This window comes from Erpetoichthys calabaricus, chromosome 11 (assembly GCF_900747795.2).
Source record: "Erpetoichthys calabaricus chromosome 11, fErpCal1.3, whole genome shotgun sequence".
NCBI lineage: Eukaryota > Metazoa > Chordata > Cladistia > Polypteriformes > Polypteridae > Erpetoichthys > Erpetoichthys calabaricus.
In genome coordinates this window covers 42,832,510-42,859,282 of record NC_041404.2, presented here as the reverse complement: position 1 = coordinate 42,859,282, position 26,773 = coordinate 42,832,510, and the positions used below count along the sequence as shown (strand labels likewise).

Sequence of the window (26,773 nt, the reverse complement as noted above, 5' to 3'; positions counted from 1 at the left end):
ACGACAACACACCTCACATAGAAATAACATCATTAACTAGTTCTGTTCCTGAAAATGTAAAACCAGGTACAGTAGTCGGGTTAATCAGCATTACAGACCTTGATTCTGGAGTGAATTCCAAAATAGCATGCTCCTTAACTAATAACTTGCCTTTTGAGCTGAAACCATCATTTCAAGAGAATATGTATTCTTTAATAACAAAGACACGACTTGATCGGGAGTCTACATCTCTGTACAACATAACAATAACCGCAAAAGACTTTGGCCATCCTTCTCTGTCTTCTTATAGAACTGTATTTGTTAAAGTGTTAGATGTAAATGATAATCATCCCAGATTTTTACAAGATTCATTATCTTTCTATATTGTGGAAAATAACACCCCCGGAGGATTAATCTTTGCATTAAGTGCAATTGACGAGGACGAGAATGAAAATGCTGTCATCACATACTATCTCCGAGAAACTGAAGCTGCCGAGAAACAAGTCGTGCCTTTTCTTAGCATCAATTCTGAAAATGGACACGTGTTTAGTTTTATTGCCTTTGACTTTGAAGAAGTGAAAAGCTTCAAATGTATTGTTATAGCTAAAGACTCGGGAGTTCCATCGCTCAGTAGCAATGTCACTGTGACTGTGTTTATTTTGGATCAAAACGACAATCCCCCAGTAATCGTTTTCCCATTTACCATAAATGGAACTGCTGTTGTTCAAGAAACCATTCCTAGAAATGTGAAAACAGGTTATTTAGTTACAAGAATCAGAGCCTATGATGCCGATGTAGGTTATAATGCTTGGCTTTCTTATTCTCTGGAGGAAGCTACTGACCAGTCACTTTTCAGCGTTGGGCGCTATACAGGAGAAATCAGGACTCGCAGGGCTATAGCTGATTCTGATATCAGCGTACAAAAGATGATCATATTGGTAAAAGACGGCGGGAGCGTTTCATTTTGTGCATCTGCGACAGTAATCGTGACAGCAGCTGAAAACGTGGAAGCCCATGCGTTATCTGAAATTAAATCAATCAACACAGGAGAAGACCAAGAAAATAAGATGACGTTTTATTTAATTATTGTTTTGAGCTCTGTTTCGTCTCTGTTTATCGTTAGTCTGATTACCTTGATTGCCTTTCAGTGTCACAGAGCACATCGTAATTTATTACGTAAAAAGTATTTAAGTGACACTAACTATGTCGAAGTGAGCGGATCGCTTTTTCACGGTCAACAGTACCAGACTGCAGAAAGACGACTAATGTTTGTTGCACCAGGAATGAACAGAGATGGTGTGATGGATATGGGAAGTAATGCAAATACTCTGGTTATTTCCAACAATGGAGTTCAAATTTCACAAAAGGTAAGAGTGTTTTCCTTTCATTCAAATTGTAATTTCTTATCAAATAATACGGCTTTTAAAACTTTTATTCAATATATATTTAAAAAAAAATTAAAAATACTTTATTTCAAAACGAAATTCTGGTTTGATGATATTAATAAGCAGTTGGTTATATTGATGTAAAGGTTACCTTTTTGTTTAAAGCTGGTATCAATATGTATTTTTCCAGTAGGCTGTGAAATATAAGTGCTTCCTGATTTTGCTTAATCTCAAGCTGTGAGAGCAAAAGGAATGATAATTGTAAAAACAAGATAGGAGACACTGTCCTAAAGAAAGCAACTTCTGAAAAGCATTTAATGGTTCAAGTTAACATCACCTTTTATATCATCTAAGCAAAGTGCAGAGGGAATTATACAAGAAAGGTTTTATGTGATCGTTGTACATTATGTATAATTATAATTATGTATAATTATAATCATTATTATTAGTATTAATGTTGGAACATTATGCTTAGCGTAAATGTGGCACTAGTGAGAACTCATCAGGAATATTTTGTGTTGTTCTGGTCACCACTCTACAAGACATAGCAGCACATGAAGCTGTGTTGTGAAGAGGTACCAAGTGCACCCCATGTCATACTCTTGCTGACTCAGGGAATTAAATCTGCTTAATCTCAAGCTGGGGGAGGGGGGGGGGATGGGGGATGGCGGGGGGGGGATATGATGTGCAAGGGAAGACCTCACTACAAGTAAACATTTTTAAGTTATTTTGAATTAGTAATATGAGAAAAAACAATATGTGCTTTTGAGATGAGCTTTTTGCAAAGCAATAAAGTATATATGATTTGCTCATGGCATACTAAAATAAGAGGACCACAAAGAAACAACGGGCGGCATGGTGGTGCAGTGGGTAGCACTGCTGCCTCGCAGTTAGAAGACCCGGGTTCGCTGCGTGGAGTTTGCATGTTCTCCCCGTGTCTGCGTGGGTTTCCTCCGGGCGCTCCGGTTTCCTCCCACAGTCCAAAGACATGCAGGTTAGGTGCATTGGCAATTCTAAATTGTCCCAGTGTGTGCTTGGTGTGTGTGTGCCCTGCGGTGGGCTGGCGCTCTGCCCAGGGTTTGTTCCCTGCCTTGTGCCCTGTGTTGGCTTGGATTGGCTCCAGCAGACCCCTGTGACCCTGTAGTTAGAATTTAGCGGGTTGGATAATGGATGGCTGGACAAAGAAACAACAACTTTGTTTTGTCTTTCTCCAACAATAAATGTTGATGGTAGATTTTTATGATTGGCCAGTTTTACTAATAAACATGTTATTGACTCAATTTTGATGAGAACTAAAGTAATAATTTAGACATTTTGAAACCTTACATATAATAATAGATAAACAAACGCACACTTTCATGCACTAAGTTTCAGTTAATTTTTGGAAATCCGGTTTTAGTGCTTTTAAAAATGAAACATTATATAGAATCAATTTATACAATTTTTCAAAAGCTCCTTACACAGGCCAGGGATCTGGCTCACTTCTAAACCAAAACTATGCTTTATTTAAAATGCATCCTATCATATGTTATGAAATAAACCCAATAAAATGTATATGTGCATGCAATGTTCATACTTTGTTATTTTCTCTAGTCTAAGTGTAATTTCATGTGTCTGGCAAGTGGTTTAAAAAAATGAAAGGTATACATAGATCTTAGTTGCTATGGTAACGTGCTGTAAGAAACTTTAGTGAAAAGAAATGGTTGCACATTTCAATATGTTATTTTAAAGATATTTGCTTTTTTACATTTTAACTTAATTGCTACAGATCTTTAACCAAAATGAGCCAGAGATAATTTTGTAATACCCCTCTAACAACCAAAAGGATATAACACACATGCATTTGGGGAAGTTGTAACAAACCTGAAAAGATACTTTTATTTTTTTCTACTTGGCTTTTAACATTCATTTTGATTTCTACTATAATTCCAGTTATTCAACAAATTTTAAGATGTTCGACAACTTCCTAATGATGCTTATAGCTTTCCAGTTTCTAAAATGCCAGGAGCTGTCCATGGTACTTATCTAAACAAGGAAAAATATAGTTTACTAGCCAACCCGTGGCGTACCATACGCCACATAATCAGGCCGCTTTTTTAAGGATTTTTAAGCACAGGGAGAAAATTAACATTTGAAAAATCGGTAATGTAATAAATCACCAAGAAAAGTAACATTTCATGTGCCCACCCCCAACTCGTCACCTGAGTCATTTTACTCTTTGCATTGTCCACATGCACTTGTGAGTCACGTACACTTTTCATTGTTGTTTGCGGTTTTGGCTGCTTTTCTATATATAATCCACCAAGTCACCCGACCATGGTAGTACCGGGGGGGGGGGGTTTGGGGGGGTTTGGGGGGGGGGGTTTGTACAAAGGGCAGGGACATAATCAGTGCGAGCGTATGACCCGCTAGCCATGTTTTTGAAAGTTTGGCCCCGTGCCTTATTAATTGTCATCGCAAAGGCAAATCTAACAGGAAATTGTCTTCGTGTTAAAGAAAAAGGGTGTCTGATCTGCTCGACGGGATCATAAATAAAAGGAAAACAATGTGAAGGCAATGTCACAGGTGATCCTGTGGTATAGCGGGTCCACAGCTCCCCTTCAAAAGGCCATTTCTAAATAAATAATCATTGCACTCACAGCATAGCGATAGGTGTGGAAGTGTGGCTGAAACGGTTTCCGGGTGGAGTCGTGCTGCGGGCATTTCTCCCTTGTGCAGTGTGCGAGCGAGTGAGGAGAGAGAGAAAGCCGGTACTTTAGAGTGAGCGAGAGCAGGCTCGAAGGCAATGTGTTCCTGTGGTACAGCGGGTCCATAGCTCCCCTTCAAAAGGCCATTTTTAATCAGGCGACTGACAGTAGTGGAGTCAGGCACAGAGAAGGTCAGCTGCTGAGAGAGCATCTCGACTGTTGCAGGGCCTGAAGCAGGTGAGACGCTAATGAAAAAGAGGCACAGGGCTTATTGGTTTTTAAAGACTGCTTCCTTCATTGTGTTTTAACCTCAGTTTTAAAGGATTGCGCGGCTCTCTCTCTCGCGCTGCCTGTGTGTGTGTGCCTCTGTCTCTCTCTGGCACTGCCTCTGTGTGAACCAAGGTTCCACTGAGGTTGACTAATGAAAAGTCAACGTGGCTCAGAGCTGCAAGTGGACTGTGGCACAGACAAACAGAAATGATGGCATGTTTTCCAAGGCATCGCGTCCGAGTTGGTGGGCGTGGCTCGGCGAGTTTTCGTCGTATCCAATGGTCTAAGAGTTGGTGGGCATGGCTCCTTCCTGCGTGCGCCATTGGCGTCTTACTTGTCGGTGGTTTAGTGAATCCACGCCCCTTCCGGCGTGCTTTCCACGAGTGTTTACTTGTCAGCGGCTTAGTGAATTATATATATAGATTACTATCTACTGTGAAATGTTACTCCTTTAAGGCATAGAACAGATCTATTACAACTGGTGTTTATGTCATTGATACCGATATTGATGAGTGCTAGTTAGTTTGTGCCATGAAGATTAACTTGCTTTATATATTTTTTTCTGCCAAATTATCTTTATATTTTATCTTTTCATTTCAATTCACACCCACATATTCCAGTTAGGGTTTTTAATTACCAGGAAAAAAAAATAAAAGAGCACCCCAAACCATGGACACAGTAAAGCACCACATATTGATAAGATAAATAGTGGCTTTTTATTCCTTTCCCAAGCACCTCTTCAACTCTCCTTTCAGTAACAGACTTCAAATATAATAATTTTTTAATAATAATTTTTTGCATCTATATTGCGCTTTTCTCACTACTCAAAGCGCTTAGCAATTGCAGGTTAAGGGCCTTGCTTAAGGGTCCAACAGAGCAGAGTCCCTTTTGGCATTTACGGGATTCGAACCAGCCGATTGCCAGAGCAGATCCATACCCTCAGAGCCACCACTCCACCTGATATGGTTATAAACACAATATACTAATGAATCTCCCTCCTTCAATCCTCCAATTGAGTGATACTCACATCCTCCCAACTCTGAATCCAAAAGCTATGGAAATGGGCTCCTTTTAAACTGATCCGGGAGTACTTCAGGTGACATTATGTGGCCTACTGGAAGCACTTGTGGGCTACAAGAAAGCCAGGGTGATCAGTCCCTGGCAGCACCCTCTACCACCCTCCAGGTAACCCTACAGGGCTATTATTCCAGATACAAACTCCCATGCAGCCCTGAGGGTATCCATACTTGGGGATGAATTGCTCCCCTGCTGGTTCCTGACATCTTTGGGCATCCCAATTGGAATGGGAATCCTTAAGGCAGCCCAGCCAGGTATTTCCCCCACTTAATCCATCTTTCCATTGTGGAATTTGCCTCCGTCCTCAGCAGATTCCCACTTGTCCTCTGTGAAATGTACTACATATATATATATATATATATATATATATATATATATATATATATATATATATATATATTCACGGCATTCGTAGTCTGTTATTTCAACCATATATAGTAACGCTAGATGTCATTATACCAGCACATGACCTGAAATACTGAAAACATGTTTTTAAAGCACCAAGACGTTGTTTAATTTCTTCTCTTTAAATAGTGTCTAAAGCACCTCCACCACAATAAATGAATAAACACAATAATATTTATTCTCAAAATCTGTCCTCCACACCTCCCACCAAGCTTTGTCCTCTACCTCCCAACTTGCTGGGTCTGCAGCAGTCCTTTATATATTCCTTGACCTGGAATTGCTTCTGTCCTTCCGACCATGTGACTTGCTAACACTTCCGCATCTAATGAAGAACTGGCTTTTTTCTTCAGCCAGGACGTATTTCGGGGCTTCTGTCTTTTTGATTTGGGAGTACTTCCGGGCTATGGATGATGCATGGCTCCTCTGGTCCTCTCACAGCTCCTCCTGGTGGCACCAAAGGTACCTAACAAGGCTGAGAACATGAACTCCAAGTCCCAGGATGCCCTGTGGGAATCCGGGGCATCGTTACACTCCAGGGGAGCTGCCATCTAGCGTTTTTGGGGAGGCAGTGTCCTGGAAATGCTGCCATCCCCCATTCTTCCATTTGTGGAGTGTTCTGGCTGGGTTGAGCTGCCAGCCGTCTCCTACAATATATATTGTAGCGCGCTCCCTACTCACTTCGCTCGCCCACCCCACAACCGTCACCCACGGGGCATGCTTCATGCTAGCCACTTCGCATCTCTGCTGCTCGCGTTGTGAAGTGCACACTAAGGACAGGCAGACATATCAGCTGGTGGCTGTCTACTAACTGCTACTGAGCTGCGTGATCTGCATGTCGTGCTGAAAGCCACTCATTTAAAAGCATGTACAGCAGCTGTCCTTTTGTCTCACTTCCTTGTCTCGTAGGATGTTAAAGTGTCTCCGAGAAATTGTTTGTAAGTAGGGCGTGATGAGCAAGAAGTCTCTCGTTCAAAGTGTCTTCCCGAGATGATCACGTCTTGACCCCAAATTTTTTTATTATATATATATATATATATATATATATATATATATATATATAGTGGCAGGCAGCTGGCATACATGCCCAGCCGGGACGCCCCTGCACTGTATCTTCAGGGGGAGCAGCCCTGGATGGTGCAATACAGCCCACTGGACGCTAGATGGCCGCCCCCCTGTGTTGGAGAGGGGCCTCTGGCTCCCGCAGGGCTCCACAGGAGTTGGAGTTGGATGCAGCCCTGTTGGGTCCCGCAGGCACTGCCAGGGGGTGCTGTAGCTGGGACTCCTGCGCCCCTGTGGGCCACGTATGCACAACACCTGGAAGTGCAGCCGGAACAAGCCAATCAAGCACCTGGAGCGCTTCCAGGTAAATTATACTGTAAAAGGGGCCAACAGCCACCACTCGAAAAAGCCAGAGTCGGGTGGTGGAGGACAAAGCTAGACAGGAGGAGTGGTGGTGGTGCTAGAAGAGTGTGTCTTGAGTTAAGTGCTTTTGGGACTGTTTATTGCCTGTGGGGTTCACGGGGAAGACGTGCCCCACAGGCGAAGAAAAATAAATCTTTGTGCTTTTACACATGCCTCAGAGTGAGTCTGTGTCGGGTCAGGCGCAATATAGCACCTTTCTACCACTATATATATATATATATATTATAGCTGTGTATGCCCAGGTTCCTAGAAACCGTGGATTCTGGCACTTCAGTCAATCAATGGCATTGGTTGTGCATTAGCAGCTAAGCAAGGTTCTGTTTTCTCTGCGGTTTTGTTTGCCAATGTGCTCATCTCTTTTGTCTATCAGTAGCTAAGCAAGTTTCTCTCTCATCTGAGGTTTTGTTTTGCTAATATGCTTGCCTCGCTTGTCTAGTAGTGGCTAAGTGAGCTTCTCTTTTCTCGGCAGTTTTACTTAGGCGAAAGAGTCGCTTTCTTTGAGCTTCATGTTGTAGCCTCGCACTTCCAGTCTGGACAGACAGACACACACACTTGAACGCATAGATGTTTATATATGAGAATAGAATAGAATATTCTGGAGTACAAATAAGTAAGTGGCAAACCAAAAAAAATTGGGGTGTCAACCGGCTCATCCCACATAGTGCCAATGTCCAGAAAAAAAATTAACGTGCGATGATGCATCAGAAAATAGGCACTAAATCTGCCTCTTAAACCCTTCTTTCAACTCTCAGCTCTATCTAGCAGGTCTGGGTCTTGGAGCTCCCTCATGTTAGGCATATTTCTTTGAACTGAGACATCATCTTCCAGGAGCCATCATATTTATACCATCCTATCTGGAAGGGGGCGTGACATGGCTGAGTGGGGGCGTGACTGGGGTTCCCTCCTTGGGTGGCTTCTTGGAGCTACGGATGAGAAGAGAGATGGTATTGTTAGCATTGGTATCCCCTTTTTTCCTGGTGGGATATTACATACCATATCTGAGCCTGGAAGGTGATCCTCAGATGTCCATGTGAGATAGATAGATAGATAGATAGATAGATAGATAGATAGATAGATAGATAGATAGATAGATAATTCTGTTAAGTTACAAATATTTGATCTTTAAGCATTAGGCACTCAAGCTGTTTAGGAGTGCATGCTTACAAATTAAACTGCCAGAGTGCCATTATTTATTTAGGTTCACAAAAGGCTCCATAAGTAGCCATGTACAGATAAATGTACAGATTTGTGAAATACCAAAGGGTTCCTGATTTTAAAAGCACTCTTGCTGCATGCAATAACCTAGGTTAAGTTCAGTTTTTCATGATCTGTATATACTGCTCAGTAGCCTATTATGCATGAAAACTTTCTGTATTGTGCACATTTTAGGAACCTTTTTAAAAGCCTAAAAAATCAATTATTTATTCAAAGAACCCTTCACAGAATTAAAATATTTTTTGTCCAGATATGGTGCGCCAAGGAACCACACAACCCAGTACATTGTGATTACAAAACCAACATTTTTAAGATTGTAAATAGTGATCATGTAGCTGAAAGATATGTACGAGTTCCTGAAGAAAGGCTTTCATATGTATGAGAGCAGGAAGAAACTGTGAGGATGGCTGCTGTTGTGTTGGTTCGAAATGAATTTGTCCAACATGTTAGGAATAGCAAGAGTATGAATGGAGATATGTTTAATGTTTGTTATGAGAAGATTTTCATGTTGAAAGTGAAGACATAGTAGTTACAGAGATACATTAGAATGTGGTGGTGTACAGAAATGCAACCCGCATATCAGGTTGGTTATGATAACACCTATAAAGATATCAAAAGTACATAAACACTGAAGCACATATTTTAGAGATACAATATGGCAGATATATCCACCAAACCTGATTAGAAGAATCATCAGCTTTTAATAGTGGGAAGAAGGCACTTGGACTGATTCAGATTTAGTCTGTGAAGAGAGTCACAACTTCACTGAAGCCTACAGTTTTACAGAAATTTAGAGGACTTCTCAACTGAGAAAAAGGGAAAAGAAGAGGTTGTTGTGTAACATTCAGCTGTTTGCTTTTTTGTTAAATGACTGAGTGCTCTTTTAAGAGGCAGTGATTGAGGATGAAAATCCTTTAGCTAATTTATTATGAAACCTCATACCTTTCAAATTAACATAATGGTCTCTGCATATGTTCTTAAAACTTATCCCTTTTCATTTGTGTTGTTTTATTTCCATAACTCCTGAAGGATTTAGAATTCAGACATAGCCATTATAATTTGTAAGCACTTGTGTCTAGTTTATGTTAATCACATAAACATTAACGCCCCCACAAGTGGAAGTAAGAGAGACAGAGTGTGCTATGCTTTAAAGATCTTAATTTCACACTTTGTTACTTTCTTTTGGTTCACTATATGTGATTTTAAGAGTGGATTGTAACTGCACAGATCATTATCTACTGGGCAGAAATCACAATGAGCCTCACTCCCAATCTTATAAATAGTTACAGTTAGGTCCATAAATATTTGGACAGAGACAACTTTTTTCTAATTTTGGTTCTGTACATTACCACAATTAATTTTAAATGAAACAACTCAGATGCAGTTAAAGTGCAGACTTTCAGCTTTAATTCAGTGGGGTGAATAAAAACAATTGCATAAAATTGTGAGGCAACTAAAGCATTTTTTTAACACAATCCCTTCATTTCAGGGGCTCAAAAGTAATAGGACAATTGACTCAAAGGCTATTTCATGGGCAGGTGTGGGCAAGTCCGTCATTATGTCATTATCAATTAAGCAGATAAAAGGCCTGGAGTTGATTTGAGGTGTGGTGCTTGCATGTGGAAGATTTTGCTGTGAACAGACTACATGCGGTCAACGGAGCTCTCCATGCAGGTAAAAGAAGCCATCCTTAAGCTGCGAAAACAGAAAAAACCCATCTGAGAAATTGCTACAATATTACGAGTGGCAAAATCTACAGTTTGGTACATCCTGAGAAAGAAAGCAAGCACTGGTGAACTCAGCAATGCAAAAAGACCTGGACGTCCACGGAGGACAACAGTGGTGGATGATTGCAGAATCATTTCCATGGTGAAGAGAAACCTCTTCACAACAGCCAACCAAGTGAACAACACTCTCCAGGGGGTAGGCGTATCGATATCAAGGTCTACCATAAAGAGAAGACTGCATTAAAGTAAATACAGAGGGTGCACTACTCATAAGCCTCAAGAATAGAAAGGCTAAATTGGACTTTGCTAAAGAACATCTAAAAAAGCCAGCACAGTTCTGGAAAAACATTCTTTGGACAGATGAAACCAAGATCAACCTCTACCAGAATGATGGCAAGAAAAAAGTATGGAGAAGCCGTGGAACAGCTCATTATCCAAAGCATACCATATCATCTGTAAAACACGGTGGAGGCAGTGTGATGGCTTGGGCGTGCATGGCTGCCAGTGGCACTGGGACACTAGTGTTTATTGATGATGTGACACAGGACAGAAGCGGCCGAATTAATTCTGAGGTGTTCAGAGACATACTGTCTGCTCAAATCCAGCTAAATGCAGTCAAATTGATTGGGCGGCGTTTCATGATACAGATGGACAATGACCCAAAACATACAGCCAAAGCAACCCAGGAGTTTATTAAAGCAAAGAATTGGAAAATTCTTGAATGGCCAAGTCAGTCACCTGATCTTAACCCAATTGAGCAGGCATTTCACTTGTTGAAGACTAAACTTAGGTCAGAAAGGCCCACAAACAAACAGCAACTGAAAGCCGCTGCAGTAAAGGTCTGACAGAGCATTATAAAGGAGGAAACCCAGCATCTGGTGATGTCCATGAGTTCAAGACTTCAGGCTGTCATTGCCAGCAAAGGGTTTTCAACCAAGTATTAGAAATGAACATTTGATTTCCAGTTATTTAATTTGTCCAATTACTTTTGAGCCCCTGAAATGAAGGGATTGTGTTCAAAAAATGCTTTAGTTGCCTCACATTTTTATGTAATCGTTTTGTTCACCCCACTGAATTAAAGCTGAAAGTCTGCACTTCAACTGCATCGGAGTTGTTTCATTTCAAATTCATTGTGGTAATGTACAGAACCAAAATTAGAAAAAAGTTGTCTCTGTCCAAATATTTATGGGCCTAACTGTATGTGCAATCACAGAGCAGCATGAGGTTCAGGATGTGTGGAGGACTCGACATGAGGGGCACAGACAGTACACTTGGATGCAGACATGAGGCATCTCACTTTCTTTCTCTTCTTTACCAGGTTTGATTGTTTTTATATTTTCAGTTATCATTTTATTATTTTAACTACTGTTGCACAGCTTCCAAGTGTCTTTCAGAGATCTCTTTAGTTATGAACACTGTATAACATATCTTCAGTCAAAGCATTCTCAAGTGCAGTTTAGTAATCTTTTATGTTAGGGTTCCCATTTGTTTATTAATTTCTTTGTTTGTTTGTTTGTTTGTTTAAATTTTTGCTCTCAATGGCAAGGAAAGATCAGTCATTTGTATAAAAGAGCGAATCATAGCCATTGTAGATTAAATATTACAGTTCTGAAAGTTTTGAAAATGAGCACTTAGAAATTTTGAAAATATAAAAGGTACTTTGGCAGAGTTTACAAATCATAAACCTTAAGAAACATCTGATTTTCAAGTAGTGACTGAATGTGATGCTCCTTTAAGATAAACTTATTTGATTGAAAAGAAAATTTGGTCAAAGTGAAATGGTTCACTTCCTACTTATATCATCAGATCAAGGATTACCAGATCTATGCCAGATTCTTTACTTACGTAAATGAGCTAACAGAGACAATTGGCAATGATATTGATTTCATTACAGATTTACCATAAATGGTAGAGGTGGAGCACATTGTTTAAATTTAAACATTAACAACGTTCACATAGTAGTAAGTAAGTTAGTAAAGTTTAGGTTTAAAAACTAACCAATGTGCTGTACATACAAATAAATGATATTATTATTATTATTATTATTATTATTAATACACCAAAGTCAGTCACATATGGAACACAAGGAGTGGACAAGAATGGCTTTTAGTAGTGATAGGTCTGGTTGACCTCTGGCAAATGCACCAGCGTATCATTAAGCGCTGAGTGGAGGGTATCATAGTAATAATAATAATAATAATAATACTACGAGGGATTTTGAAAAAGTTTCCGTACTTTTATATTTTCATTAGAAACAGTGAAGGCAAGAAGAGTAGTAACTGGGCATTAAAAAGTTGGCACAACACTGTGAAAATTGCATTGCAAACAAAGGTGACTATATAGAAAAGTGATATAATTTGTACTCTCTGGTTAGGCATGGCTTATTTTTCCCTCATGGAGTCTGTTTCTGACAGATTGGTCAGAAACATTCACACCAGTAGCCAGTTGGAGGTCATTTTGGTGGGCTTTGGCAATGCTCCTCCTGTTCCTCCTTGCACAAAGCACCAGATACCAGTCCTGCTGCTGGGTTGATGCCCTTCTATGACCCTGTCCAGCTCTCGTATTGCGTATCTCCTCCATTCTCTTAAGACTGTTCTGGGAGACACAGAAGAAATGTTTGCAATGGCATTCTGGAGGAGCTGCACTACCTGTGCAACCTGAATTGGCTGCATGTACCACCTCATGCTACCAGTAGTGACAGGGTTGTCTTGCTGTTGCCTCTCCAGTCCATCTTTTGTCGCTTTCATTTGCACCAAAGCAGGTGAAGTTGATTTGCACTCATTTATGCTCCATAACTGGACAGTGTGACAGATAGGGGTGCTATCGCTCCCTCCAACCCTCAGACCAGACACCACACACCAGATAAAAGTCCAATTATTATTTATTTTATAATAATAATGTGCACCAAGCACTCTCCAGTCCACAATACTCATAAATCAATACAATACTACAATAACCAATAATCAATCCTCGACTTCCGGATGCATTGCCACCCTTTCTCCTGACTCAGCTCGTCCATCTGGGAATTTCCCAGAGTCCTTTATAGTCCATGACCTGGAAGTGCTTTTGAGCCCTCTGTCCATGTGATTATCCAGCACTCCCGGGTCAGGTAAAAACTCCTCATTTTCCTTCAGCCCGGAAGTACTTTATTTCTTCCATCCTTGTGACAGGAAAGTACTTCCGGGCTATATGAATAATACATGTCCTTGATCCTCCCTGCAGCGTCCTCCGGTGGCCCCCACGGTATCCAGCAGGGCTGTGAAGGAAAACTCCAAGGTCCACGATGCCTTGCTGGAATTCGGGGCATCTCCATGCTGCAGGAAGGGCTCCACCTAGCGGCTTGGGGGTATTGGCCGGGATAAGCTGCCGGCCATAGTCCACAACAGATTGATATCTCTGAAACTTAATTGACTTTGTGTTAGGCCATGTTGATTATGTGTTCCCTTAAGTTTTTGAGCAATGTACATATAAATGATTTGGATGGGGATATAAACAGCAAGAGCTGGTTAAGGTTTGCAGTTTATACCAAGATCTGCATATTGGCAGATAATTTAGAATTTATTAATTGCAGACGGACTTGAACAGCATAAAGTTTGGGCACATTTATGGCAATTGAAATTTAATATAAGTAAATGTAAAGTATTACAAGTTAGAAATAAAAATATTAGGTTTAAATACACAATGGGAGGTCTGAAAATTAAAAGTACGCCTTATGAGGAGGATTTATGAGTCATAGTGGACTCCTCATCATCACTTTCCAGATAGTGCTTAGGAGCCATTAAGAAGACTAACAGAATGTAAACTTATATATTGTTAAGTATGGAGTTTAAGTCCAATGAGGTTATGCTTTATGACAAACTGGTGAGGCCTCAGCTGAAGTACTATCTCCAGGATACAAAAGTTATATAGTAGTGCTAGCTGACGTCCAGAGAAGAGCAACTCGGCTGATTCCAGGACTACAGGGGATGGATGAGCTATGAGGAAAGATTAAAGGAGTTAAACCTGTTCAGTTTAAACAAAAGATGATCAAGGGGAGACATGGTTGGAAATGTGTAAAATTATGAAAGGAATTAGTACAGTTGACTGAGACAGTTACTTTAAAATTAGTTCAACAAGAATATGGGGACACAGTCGGAAACTTCTTAAGGGTAAATTTTGCCCAGAGAAACATAGACACATGCTGTAAGTTACCAAGTAGTGTGGCAGTTTTTAAGACTTCAGGGACCTTCTAAACTTGACTTCATTTTATTTTGCAGGAATTAATTGGATGAGATTGTTGGGCTGAATGGCCTGCTCTTATCACACTTTTTCTAATGTTCTAATATTAGGGTGTTACTGCACAGAAATAAATTCATAAGGATGACTTAAGAGATGCAGAAGTATGATACTTGTTGTTTATATTCTTTCAACTATTGTACTATTAGGCTAATAATTTTAGCTGTAGTGTCAAAAGCATGTTACTTTAATAAAAGCAGTCATGTAGCCAAACTGTTAATAACAGGACCTCCCTACCCCTACTCTCTATAAATGAATACTTTAGGAAATGTTGCTTTTGCATATATGCTGTTAATCAAGACCATGCATGCATGTTTATCACTACTTAAACAAACAAACAGATAAATAGGTAAGCCACACTGATTTCTTGTTTCTCACTGGGTATACATTGTTTTTTCCCTCACCGTGACAATATCTTTATTCTGAAATAAGTTGCCCTTCTCTTTTTCTTGATAATTATAATTTTAATTGTCAGGACTGACAATTTAATGATTTTTTATGAAAAGTGAGACTGGCAAATACATGAATAAAAATGATATTGTGTTCTAAGGAAGTATTCATTCCTAATTACATTAGTGTTTAAGGCTTTGGACTACAGACCCTGAGGCTGTCGGTTCAAATGTTGCTATTGACTCTGTGTGACCCTAAGCAAGTCACTTCACCTGTCTGTGCTCTAATTGGGAAGAAATGTAACCAATTGCATCTCAAATGTTGTAAGTCACCTTGGATAAAGGTGTCAGCCAAATAAGTTAATAATAATACATACATTCAAATTAGTTATATTTTAGTAGTTTTATCATTGTGCTGTGGCGCTCTATTTTTGATTTTTTTTTTTCACTTTTTTTTTTTGGAATTACATTACATAAGCAACAACAACAACAAGTATAATGTAAAATATATAAAAAGGTTGACTTTCCTGCGGTGGGTTGGCACCCTGCCTGGGATTGCTTCCTGCCTTGTGCCCTGTGTTGGCTGGGATTGGCTCCAGCAGACCCCCGTGACCCTGTGTTCGGATTCAGCGGGTTGGAAAATGGATGGATGGATGGACTTTCCAGAAATGAACATACAATATTTTTTAAACATAAACAACACATATGTTTTAAAAATTAGCACATGACATACTCTTGCAATTTCACTGGGTGACAATTCTATTTAAGTTGCCCAATCATCTCTTTTAAAGCTATTAGGATCTCTTTTTCAACTATATACCTTTGTTCCAAAACAAAATTATTCTGTGTTCTCTTTGTGAAAACATATCCGTTTAACTTCCAGTGTCATTCACAAGTTATTTTTTCATTCAGATAAAAAGATAATAATATTAGTAATAATTTTATAGTCTTTGATAAGACCAATTCACAGACTTTTGTGCACAAGAAATAAGAGCCTGCAGAGTAAAACAAGCCCTTCAGTAATGCATTTGTTTGCTCTTTCCTGGCACTCATATGATAAAATATTCAATACATAAAAAATAAAAATAACAAACATCAAAACCAGCACATAACAAAGTTATTTATTCATTGAAAGTGACAAATTTGTAATACTTGGGAACAGAAAGTGCTGAATTTATACCTTTTATTTGGAATTTCTGTGTGCATTATGTCCACTTAAACCAATGCATTAGTACCAGTAGGTGAGGTTTTTATTCAAACATAAACATATGCATTTTTTAATAATAATGTTACTATCAGAAAAGGTTAGCAAAAAAATGATACTACACATATTCTAGTAACTCTGTGCCTTGATATTTATTTTAAGTTGTAGTTTCTAAAACAAACGCACGGTGTCACTACCTTCCAACCTTCCAACATTACCGTCTTATTAAAATCAATAATATGAAGCCCTGCCCCATTTTTGAGCTTGTTTTCTACAAGATAAACAGAATGGAATTATTTGGTTTTATTTATTTGCTTTGACACAGCTGCCGTGTTTTCCTTTTTTAATTGGAAATTTTGGAATATATATAATCAGAACACTGCATCGTTGAAGCCTTTCGTAATATGTTAACAATGAGAGGATTGGTTGTTTATAAGCAAGTTCTTTTGCTTCTCGCTTTTCTTGTGTGCATTTGGAGGACTGCATTCGCACATCTACGGTATACTGTTCCAGAGGAGTCGATACCAGGAACCATAATAGGGAATATTATTAAGGATTTGGGACTCGACAATAAAAACATTGAAGGCCGAGGGCTTCGAGTGGTTTCTGGATCAAAACAGCAGCTGCTGAAGGTAAACCAGAGGACTGGAAATCTGTTTGTAAGTGAAATAATTGATAGAGAAGTTATATGTGAAGGAGATAAGGTTTGTTTGATAAGTATTAAGATCGTCATAGAAAATCCGCTAGAGGTTCATCAAGCAGAAGTTGAAATTTTAGACATTAATGATAATTCGCCAGTCTTTCATGAAAAGAACAAAAGCCTGGAAATATCAGAATCTACTCCAATCGGATCGCGCTTCGCCTTAGAGGGGGCCCACGATCCTGATTCTGATGTAAATTCAGTAAAATCCTATCTGCTCAGCCAAAACGATCATTTTATTCTCGAAATAGAAGAACGAAGCAAGAAAAACAAAATTCCAGTGCTAGTATTACAGAAACCGTTCGACAGAGAAATTAAATCAAAATACGATTTTTTCCTTTCTGTTATTGATGGCGGCAGTCCTCCTAGATCTGGAAATATGAATATTACTGTAACTGTTGCAGACATTAATGACAATGCTCCAGTGTTTGCGGAACAAATGTATTCTGTAACCCTCGATGAAAATGCACCTTTAGGGACTCTTGTTCTGAAAATAAATGCGTCAGACCCAGATGATGGAAAAAATGGCGACATTATATATTCGTTCGGGAACTCTGTTCACAGTAAAATTTCTGAATTGTTTAAACTTGATGTTTACACAGGAGAAATAACGGTAAACGGCGTGATTGATTTTGAAGACAAAAAATCCTATGAATTTGACTTAAAAGCTTCAGATAGGGGGATTGTGCCAATGAGCAGTCTCTGTGCAGTATTAATTCAAATTAAAGACATGAATGATAACGCACCCCAGATAGACGTAACATCCATGACTAGTTCTGTTTTTGAGAATGTAAAACCAGGCACAGCGGTCGGAATAATTAGTATTACTGACCTAGATTCTGGAGTTAATTCTAAAATTACATGTACTATATCTGAGAAGATGCCTTTTGAACTGAAGCCATCATTTCAAGAAAACCTGTATTCATTGATAACAAGCGCACCACTTGATCGCGAATCTGCATCCCACTATAATATAACAATAATGGCTAAAGACTTTGGTCATCCTTCTCTGTCATCTTATCAAACTCTTTTAGTAAACGTTTTAGATGTGAATGATAACCCACCTAGATTTTCACACGATCCTTATGTATTTTACATCGAAGAAAATAACAGTCCGGGATCTTTGATTTTTGCAGTAAGTGCGGTGGATGAGGACTTGAATGAAAATGCTCTTGTTACTTATTACCTGCGAGATACTGAATCCGTGGAAAAACTAGTGCCTTTTCTCAGTGTCAACTCTGAAAATGGACAAGTATACAGCTTTACAACATTTGACTTTGAAGAAGTGAAAAGCTTTCAATTACATATCATGGCAAAAGACTCGGGAATGCCTTCGCTCAGCAGTCAAGTCACTGTGAACGTTTTTATTTTGGATCAAAATGACAATCCTCCGGTTGTGGTGTTTCCATTCACCATAAATGGAACTGCAGTTGTGGAAGAGACGATTCCTAAAAATGTGAAAGCGGGTTACTTAGTAACAAAAATTAGAGCTCATGACCCTGATGTGGGATATAACGCTTGGCTTTCCTTTTCTCTCGAAGAGGCAACTGACTCGACGCTTTTTACTGTAGCTAGATATACGGGAGAAATTAGGACTGCTCGAGCAATAACTGAGTCTGATGCTGCTGTTCAAAAGATGGTTATACTGGTCAAAGACAGCGGCAGCATTTCATTTTCTGCTTCTGCAACAGTAATCGTGACAATAGCTGAAAACATTGAAGCGCATGCGCTGTCTGAAATTAAAAGTCGCACAATACCTTCAGAAGAACAAGAAAATAAGATGACGTTCTATTTGATTATCACTTTGAGCTCAGTGTCATCTTTTTTTATAGTCACCATAATTGTGCTCATTGCTTTCCAGTGTCACAAGGCACAGCGGAGTTTAATAGGTAGCCGATATTTACATGACACAAATTATGCAGAAGTGAGTGGATCCCTTTTTCACAGTCACCATTATCAGACAGCAGAAAAACGACTGGTGTGTGTTGGACCAGATATGACAGAAAACTCCATGATGGGTAGCGGAAGCGCTGCAAATACGCTTGTCATTTCCGATAATGGGATTAAAATCGCGCAAATGGTGAGTGACCTTTATGTTAATACCAATTATTATGCTTTTTTAAAATTTATTTTCATGTTACACTCCAAGGAATATTGGTTCTTTAATGGCACTTCGTGTGGTTTCTCAGTGAAGCATTTCTTGAAAAAGAGCTATTTTATTCTGGGAAGGGTTCCTCTACATATGACATTGTTTCTGTGGGCTTTGAAGTTGCTCCCAATATATAGTCAAAACAAAAAATATTTAAGTATAGTAAGCAGACAGAAAAGTAACAGATCAATAAATTCTGAACTGTGTTACTATATGCAGCAAGAATCCTCTTAAAATCAGAGACTCATTGGTTTGTCACAAATGTTATCTAAATAAGGATACTTTATAGACATTTCATGTGAATTGAATGTTTGGGAAACTTTGGTACCTTTATTTTTTAAGAGTATTTTGGTCATTATTACTTAAAATGTATCTGAGTAACTATTTTTAAGTATTTAATCAGCAACTGGTAGTTGTGATTATATATTAGAAAATCTTGTATGTCAGAAATAATTTAGAAATGACGGTTTCTGGTTATATTTACATTAGCCTTAATTCAACGGAACTGCATTTTCTTTTTATGAAAGGGGATCTTTTATTATAGTTTTGAGTTTCAGTAAACACTCTTTAAAATACTGGTTCACAAATGTCTCTTTACTGGGTTGTGAAGTTGTTTGTACAATCATTGTTTGACAAAGATAGATTCTTTGCATATGAGATTGGTTCTTTGGCCTTTGAAAAGGGTTACAATTTTGTGGATAACATTAAAATATTTCATTTATAATAGGTTACTGATACGCAAAGAAAACCTGAACTTATCCTGAGTTATATTATACAGCAAAAGTTCTTTTAAAATATGAACCCACTGGTATTTTAAAAATCTATTATCAACTTTTAATGGTTGCTTATGGAACAAGTATCTAAATATATGAAGGTTCTTTCTGGAATGATGCTTACTTAGTTAGGCATTGCTCTGAAAAGACACTTTTGCATATTTGCTTTTAAGGGTGAGGCACAAGAAACTGAAATCTAAGAATGTGAAGTATTTTTATTAAGCCACATAATCTTATTTTCCTTATTGTAAGATTTATTTACTTATGAACAAATTTCAATTTAATATTATTTAGCTTACATTAAGAAACCTTCTCAAGTAAATTTTGCTTACCATATTTGCAGGATTTTGTTTTTAGCTAAATAAAAGCAAAACAGCTCCAATTTCATGTTTGCCATTTTTTACATAGGACAGAAGAATTATTGTAACAGCTCTCTGTACTTTGTTTCTCTTTGTACAATTTCATGCATTAGGAATTTTTCATTTTTTACATACCTCAAGCTTGAGGTTAGAGGACAGAGTCCGCCATTGTATAGCGCCCCTGCGGCAATTGCAGGTTAAGGGCCTTGCTGAAGCGTTCCACAGAGTAACGTTTCTTCTGGCACTTCCAGGATTGGGACGGGAAACTTTCTAGTTACCAGTACTTAGCCAAAGAGAGACAAAGTTGTTTGTAGTTAGTCATTTTCTGGTATGTTCCATTTAGTTGTGGAAAAGCACACAACTTGAGGCCTGTGTTGTCTGGTAGAATATCCACTTAGATAAGTCGTTACAACTATTGGAAATATGCATTAAGGTCCACCTGGTGTTTGGAATGTAAAAACAGAAGAATTTTAAAAAGATATTTTGTGAACTCATGCACCAGTTCTGTCTAAATATTGCTTTCTTACATTAAAATACAAATATTGAACATCCCTGAAAACTTGTTACAAACCATGGAAGAATGTCACACTCAGTGACATAGAAGTTCTTGAGGACCATGGAAGAGAGTTGTACTCCTTGATGGTATGGAGCTTCCAGAGCTTGCAGAGTTTTCTGGCAGTCAACATAGATGTAATGTTATTAAGGAATGTTTAAGATTCAATTTTTCACACATAAGTGGCATAAATGTGTCAGGTTCATCCTAGTCTTGTGTATCTTTGCAAGGTAAGAATCAGTAAGTTTGTTTGCTGGACTGTAGATGGATGTCTTGTTGTTGATGTAGTGGTGGAGTCACAATACCGTTTGCAGCAACTTTCTTCCTCTGCTTTACACTCTCTTTCCCATTTGAAGTCTCCTATGCTAAACTTAGTCACAGAGTCCTAACAATATGCCAAGGAACAAATCAAGTCTGGACTGGCTATTAAATTCAAAGAGTGTGGTATGATCTGTTTTTGGACTTAACTGAAGGATTGCTTTCTATATAGTATGACTGATGGCACACCTGTCTGAGTATGTATTGCTGTTGTGATTCTTGTTATAGCACTATTTGTGTTTACTCTCTGTTAATTCTCTGTGTTACTGCAGGTAAGCAAACATGATATATATACAAAGTGAACTCATCTCAATAAAATAAGAGATGGCTAGGGTCAGCACTGTGAATACTTAGTGAGCAATCAGGCCAAATTTATGACAGCCTTATCAATAACCTGCAATTAGGTTTTGGGAACACATTAAAACACTATCAGAATGAATTCCTGATAAAGCTACAAAACTAATTCTAAGACTCTGAACCTCCATTGGACTACATTCAGAGTTATATTGTTTAAATGGTGAAAGACTGCAAACTTAGTGAAGCATTCAAAGAATGGCAGTCATGACAAAAGTTCTTCTCATTTTTAAGTTAAACATTAAAATTAAATGTAACAATCTGTAGGTGTTTTTTCCCTTTATTTTCTTGGTGTGTTGCGGCTAATGTTGATATTTATGAGCCCACAAACATAAAAACACTTGATAACAATGAAATTGATTTCAGAGTAGTCAAGGAGAAAATGCCTGCTTAGTAATGAGAATAAGAGTGCTTTCTTTACTTTATGAAAAATACATAAATAATATGATATTCAAAAACCTGCAAGCAATATTTTGTGAAGACATGAACTAAAAGTAGCCTTTTGGCTTACTCTAGCTGCAATTTGTCTGTAAATGCCGCTGCATTTCATGTAAAAACGTCATGGTAATGGACAGGTGGCACTGCTGTTTGGCAAGTTTTCAAAAGTAATTCGTGAAAAGGCAATATAGTATTTATGTGTTGTTTCCCTTTAATTAAGTTGTTGTCCACCTTGAATTATTAGTTATTGTGAGTGGCCTGTGCGGAGTTGGAACCTGCCCAATCACAGGGCTTCACTTTGAACCTAATAGATCAGTTTGGTGGTGTCTTAACAGTAGAGTAGGAGCTTAATTTTGTTAAATGTGAAAGTTTGTGTAATTATATATAAAGTAAGAGGAATTTAACTGTCTGTCCTTAAAGGATATTTTTTATGTGTTTTAAGTTCGTAATTTGGATAGATTTAATATTTCAGTTCAGTTTCTAAAATATAGATGTTCCGAGGAAGCTAAAGCATAGTTGAACAGACGCTATTTGTCTGCTATATTGTTTGATATAGAATTACACTATAACAGTTTCCATATGTATAACATATCTATATCTATCAAGAAAAAATTACTTATTTCAGTTGAGTAAATACTTTATATAGTTTTTAACGTTCAAGCCATTTCCTGATATTGATGTTATATTGAGTGTAGTATGCCAACTAGTAGATAAATAAAGTACCCTGTTAATAATTAATGTTAACATTGACGCATTTAAGAAAAAGAAACTGTGATGTCTTAATAAAATAATAAACATAAATTAGCTAATACCTTCACATTTTTGTAACTTTGAAAGAAATTCATAAAAAATATATTTTGGACATCTTCATCCATTTCTGACCGGATGTGTGTAGTGGTTGTAATTTAATCTGAACAAACTTGATTCTTCACTACTGTCATTATACACTATTAAATAAACAGAAAATTTAACACACTATCTGAAATATAAACAGGACAAAGACAGAATGTCTATTGACTTGAAAACAAAATTTATCTAGGTTATGTAGAAAGACATTGTTCTCAAATATATAAGTAGGGTGCAGGAGTCTTAGCTTATTGAATACACAAATAACCTTGAAAACCCCAAAGATCTCTGTATAGTCAAAAGAGTCAGGGTGAGTGACCCAACTTTATACTACAGCTCTCTGGTGACTAACTACAAAGTTCCGTTAAAAAGCCAAATTTCCCCCAGAGGACAAATATCTATCTATCTATCTATCTATCTATCTATCTATCTATCTATCTATCTATCTATCTATCTATCTATCTATCTATCTATCTATCTATCTATCTATCTATCTATCTATCTATCTATCTATCTATCTATCTATCTATCTATCTATCTATCTATCTATCTATCTATCTAATCTAATCTAATCTAATCTAATCTAATCTAATCTAATCTAATCTATCTAGTTGCAGTTATCGAACCTCAGGCTGGTAAGAATAGTTATTTAACTCTTTCAGGGCTGATGACAAATTTTGTCAAAAGGAGGAGCTGACAATGGTAACTGTAAAATGTGACAAAACCAACCATTATGTTTTTTACTATGAGTCTCATTGCTTGAAGGAAAGTTAGCTTCATTGGTTTTGACTGAGATTTCCTGCGCTTCCATGAGTAGCAAGGCACAAAAACAGCAAAAATGGCCCTGACACTTGGCAAGAGATCAAAGCAGATGTGTAAAGTAGAATATTTTGGGGATGATGTTTTGTCTATTCTCACTGAACTTGTCCAAGACTTGTCGGACAAATGTGATGTTCTGGCTTCAGCTGATTGGTCCCCAGCTATTCATTGTGCTGAACAGGTTCAAGTAACTGGCATGCCTATGGCACTGTTCTCCTGGGAGGACTGTCACTTAACAATGATAAGAGGTAGAAACCAGATTGCAATAAACTGCAACAGTGACCGCTGCTGCTGCCCTAGCCACATGAAGACAGCCTGGTAGTAAGCCTGCCACACATTCCTGGCAAACTGGTAGCCACAGCATGCAACAACAGACATTTTTTGTTGAATTCTGTGGGAAGACATTCCTTTTCAGAAAACTATATTTTTTGGAAAAAATATTCAGCCCTCAAAGAGTTAAACCATGTCAATAATTATATTATCACACTGAACACTGTTTTAAATATTAAATAAAATAAGTATCAAAGTCATGTGCTGTTTGTTTATTCAGTGTCTTATTATTAATATTAGACTAAATCTGAATGTATGATAATATACATTCCTAACTCCATTTCCAAAGTGAGCTTACTCCCACTTTATGTTCAGTTTTCCAAGACCCCTGTGAGGACTGAAAAATAAGGCAATAATGTAAAAAATAAGATGTAGACATTTTTGTGTACTGTGTATTACTTAGAGAGTATGCAGAAATAGGAATCTTTAACATCAGTTGTTTTGGAAAACATGGTCTTGAAAAAAGAAATTTTGGCAGATAACCCTTATTTCATTATGATAGAAGGTCCAAAGTATGAAACAAGGTTAGCCAACCCTGAAACAAAGTTCAAAAACCTGTTGGAGATGTGAATATTAGGGTTTATTTTGGAAGGTGGTAAAAATGTAACAGATGATTGGGAAACCTTTTTTGTATAACTGTAGGTTTCTAGGCTGTCCTTCTTTGAATTCTTTAGAGTTAAAGTAGTTGATGACATTACAGGGTAATATGTTTGAAGTAATAAGTTAAATGATATATAAGTGAGGAATCAAATGTGAATTAATGATAGTTCAGTTTATTTGCCCCTAACAATTTCTTGCATTTGGAATTTGTCATTTTTCACATACTCCAAGTTATTGTCCAGAAACATACAGGAGAGGGACAGAAAAGCTTGGGGTCAGAGCACAGAGTCAGCTGGTTACCAGGACAGATTCTTTAGCCAGAGAGTCACCACTCTTCTTAAAAGGGAATGTTGTTATAGTACAGTTATATAACAAGAGAAAATGGTGTTTGATTTTTCTCAATAGTAATAAATATTTTAACTCTTATCAGCCTAAAGGTTTTAGTTGTGTATTTTTAATTAAACAGATGACACCAACATCTTAAATAAAACTCATCAGTCGCACATCTGATATGCCTTTGTTTTATGAAACATTCGATTTACCTATACTGTAGACTGAATTAAATGATTTACAAAATATTTACAATGTAATACATAATGTTGTTATGATTAGTAAATTAGCAATATCGTTCAGATATTCACCCTAGCTGCTTCTGAAATACACCTCTAGCCCGACCACCTCAAAGTCCCCTAACAATGTTGTGGAAACTTACAGAAAAGGAAAAAAAGTATTGTCGGTGAAGACAGAATGTCAGAAAAGTAAAGCAAAAGTAAATAAATTAGTGACGTAGACAATGCTTTCACATCAGGAGCTGTGATTTGCAAGATATTCAGTGCATCCGGAAAGTATTCACAGCGCATCACTTTTTCCACATTTTGTTATGTTACAGCCTTATTCCAAAATGGATTAAATTCATTTTTTTCCACAGAATTCTACACACAACACCCCATAATGACAACGTGAAAAAAGCTTACTTGAGGTTTTTGCAAATTTATTAAAAATAAAAAAATTGAGAAAGCACATGTACATAAATATTCACAGCCTTTGCCATAAAGCTCAAAATTGAGCTCAGGTGCATCCTGTTTCCCCTGATCATCTTTGAGATGTTTCTGCAGCTTAATTGGAGTCCACCTGTGGTAAATTCAGTTGACTGGACATGATTTGGAAAGGCACACACCTGTCTATATAAGGTCCCACAATTGACAGTTCATGTCAGAGCACAAACCAAGCATGAAGTCAAGGGAATTGTCTGTAGACCTCCGAGACAGGATTGTCTCGAGGCACAAGTCTGGGGAAGGTTACAGAAAAATTTCTGCTGCTTTGAAGGTCCCAATGAGCACAATGGCCTCCATCATCCGTAAGTGGAAGAAGTTCGAAACCATCAGGACTCTTCCTAGAGCTGGCTGCCCATCTTAACTGAGCAATTGGGGGAGAAGGGCCTTAGTCAGGGAGGTGACCAAGAACCCGATGGTTACTCTGTCAGAGCTCCAGAGGTCCTCTGTGGAGGGAGGAGAACCTTCCAGAAGGACAACCATCTCTGCAGCAATCCACCAATCAGGCCTGTATGGTAGAGTGGCCAGACGGAAGCCACTCCTTAGGCAGCCCGCCTGGAGTTTGCCAAAAGGCACCTGATGGACTCTCAGACCATGAGAAAAAAATTCTCTGGTCTGATGAGACAAAGATTGAACTCTTTGGTGTGAATGCCAAGCGTCACATTTGGAGGAAACCAGGCACTGCTCATCACCAGGCCAATACCATCCCTACAGTGAAGTATGGTCGTGGCAGCATCATGCTGTGGGGATGTTTTTCAGCGGCAGCAACTGGGAGACTAGTCAGGATAAAGGGAAAGATGACTGCAGCAATGTACAGAGACATCCTGGATGAAAACCTGCTCCAGAGCGCTCTTGACCTCAGACTGGGGAGACAGTTCATCTTTCAGCAGGACAACGACCCTAAGCACACAGCCAAGATATCAAAGGAGTGGCTTCAGGACAACTCTGTGAATGTCCTTTAGTGGCCCAACCAGAGCCCAGACTTGAATCTGATTGAACATCTCTGGAGAGATCTTAAAATGGCTGTGCACCGATGCTTCCCATCCAACCTGATGGAGCTTGAGAGGTGCTGCAAAGAGGAATGGGCAAAACTGGCCAAGGATAGGTGTGCCAAGCTTGTGGCATCATATTCAAAAAGACTTGAGGCTGTAATTGCTGCCAAAGGTGCATCGACAAAGCAAAGGCTATGAATACTTATGTACATGTGATTTCTCAGTTTTTTTATTTTTAATAAATTTGCAAAAACCTCAAGTAAACTTTTTTCACGTTGTCATTATGGGGTGTTGTGTGTAGAATTCTGAGGAAAAAAATGAATTTAATCCATTTTGGAATAAGGCTGTAACGTAACAAAATGTGGAAAAAGTGATGCGCTGTGAATACTTTCCGGATGCACTGTATAATGTCTAGTCATATGAAAACGTTTGGGAACCCCTCTACTCTACTTTCA

General features: G+C 38.2%; 1 protein-coding gene across 23 annotated transcripts in view; it reads left to right on the top strand.

Moving 5' to 3' along the window:
• Positions 1 to 26,773, top strand: part of LOC114660357 (protocadherin alpha-C2-like) — a 480,950-nt gene that overhangs the window by 209,663 nt on the left and 244,514 nt on the right. For 2 of the 23 annotated variants that reach the window (XM_051934059.1, XM_051934043.1), the window contains exon 1: positions 16,328 to 18,815. The exons of 20 other annotated variants lie outside the window; for them this stretch is intronic. In XM_051934059.1, the coding sequence (XP_051790019.1) occupies positions 16,440 to 18,815 (2,376 nt within the window). In that variant the 5' untranslated portion in view covers positions 16,328 to 16,439. Of the gene's footprint in view, positions 1 to 16,325; positions 18,816 to 26,773 lie in introns of those variants that run through there. One more of the 23 variants, XM_051934070.1, reaches the window with a different exon arrangement.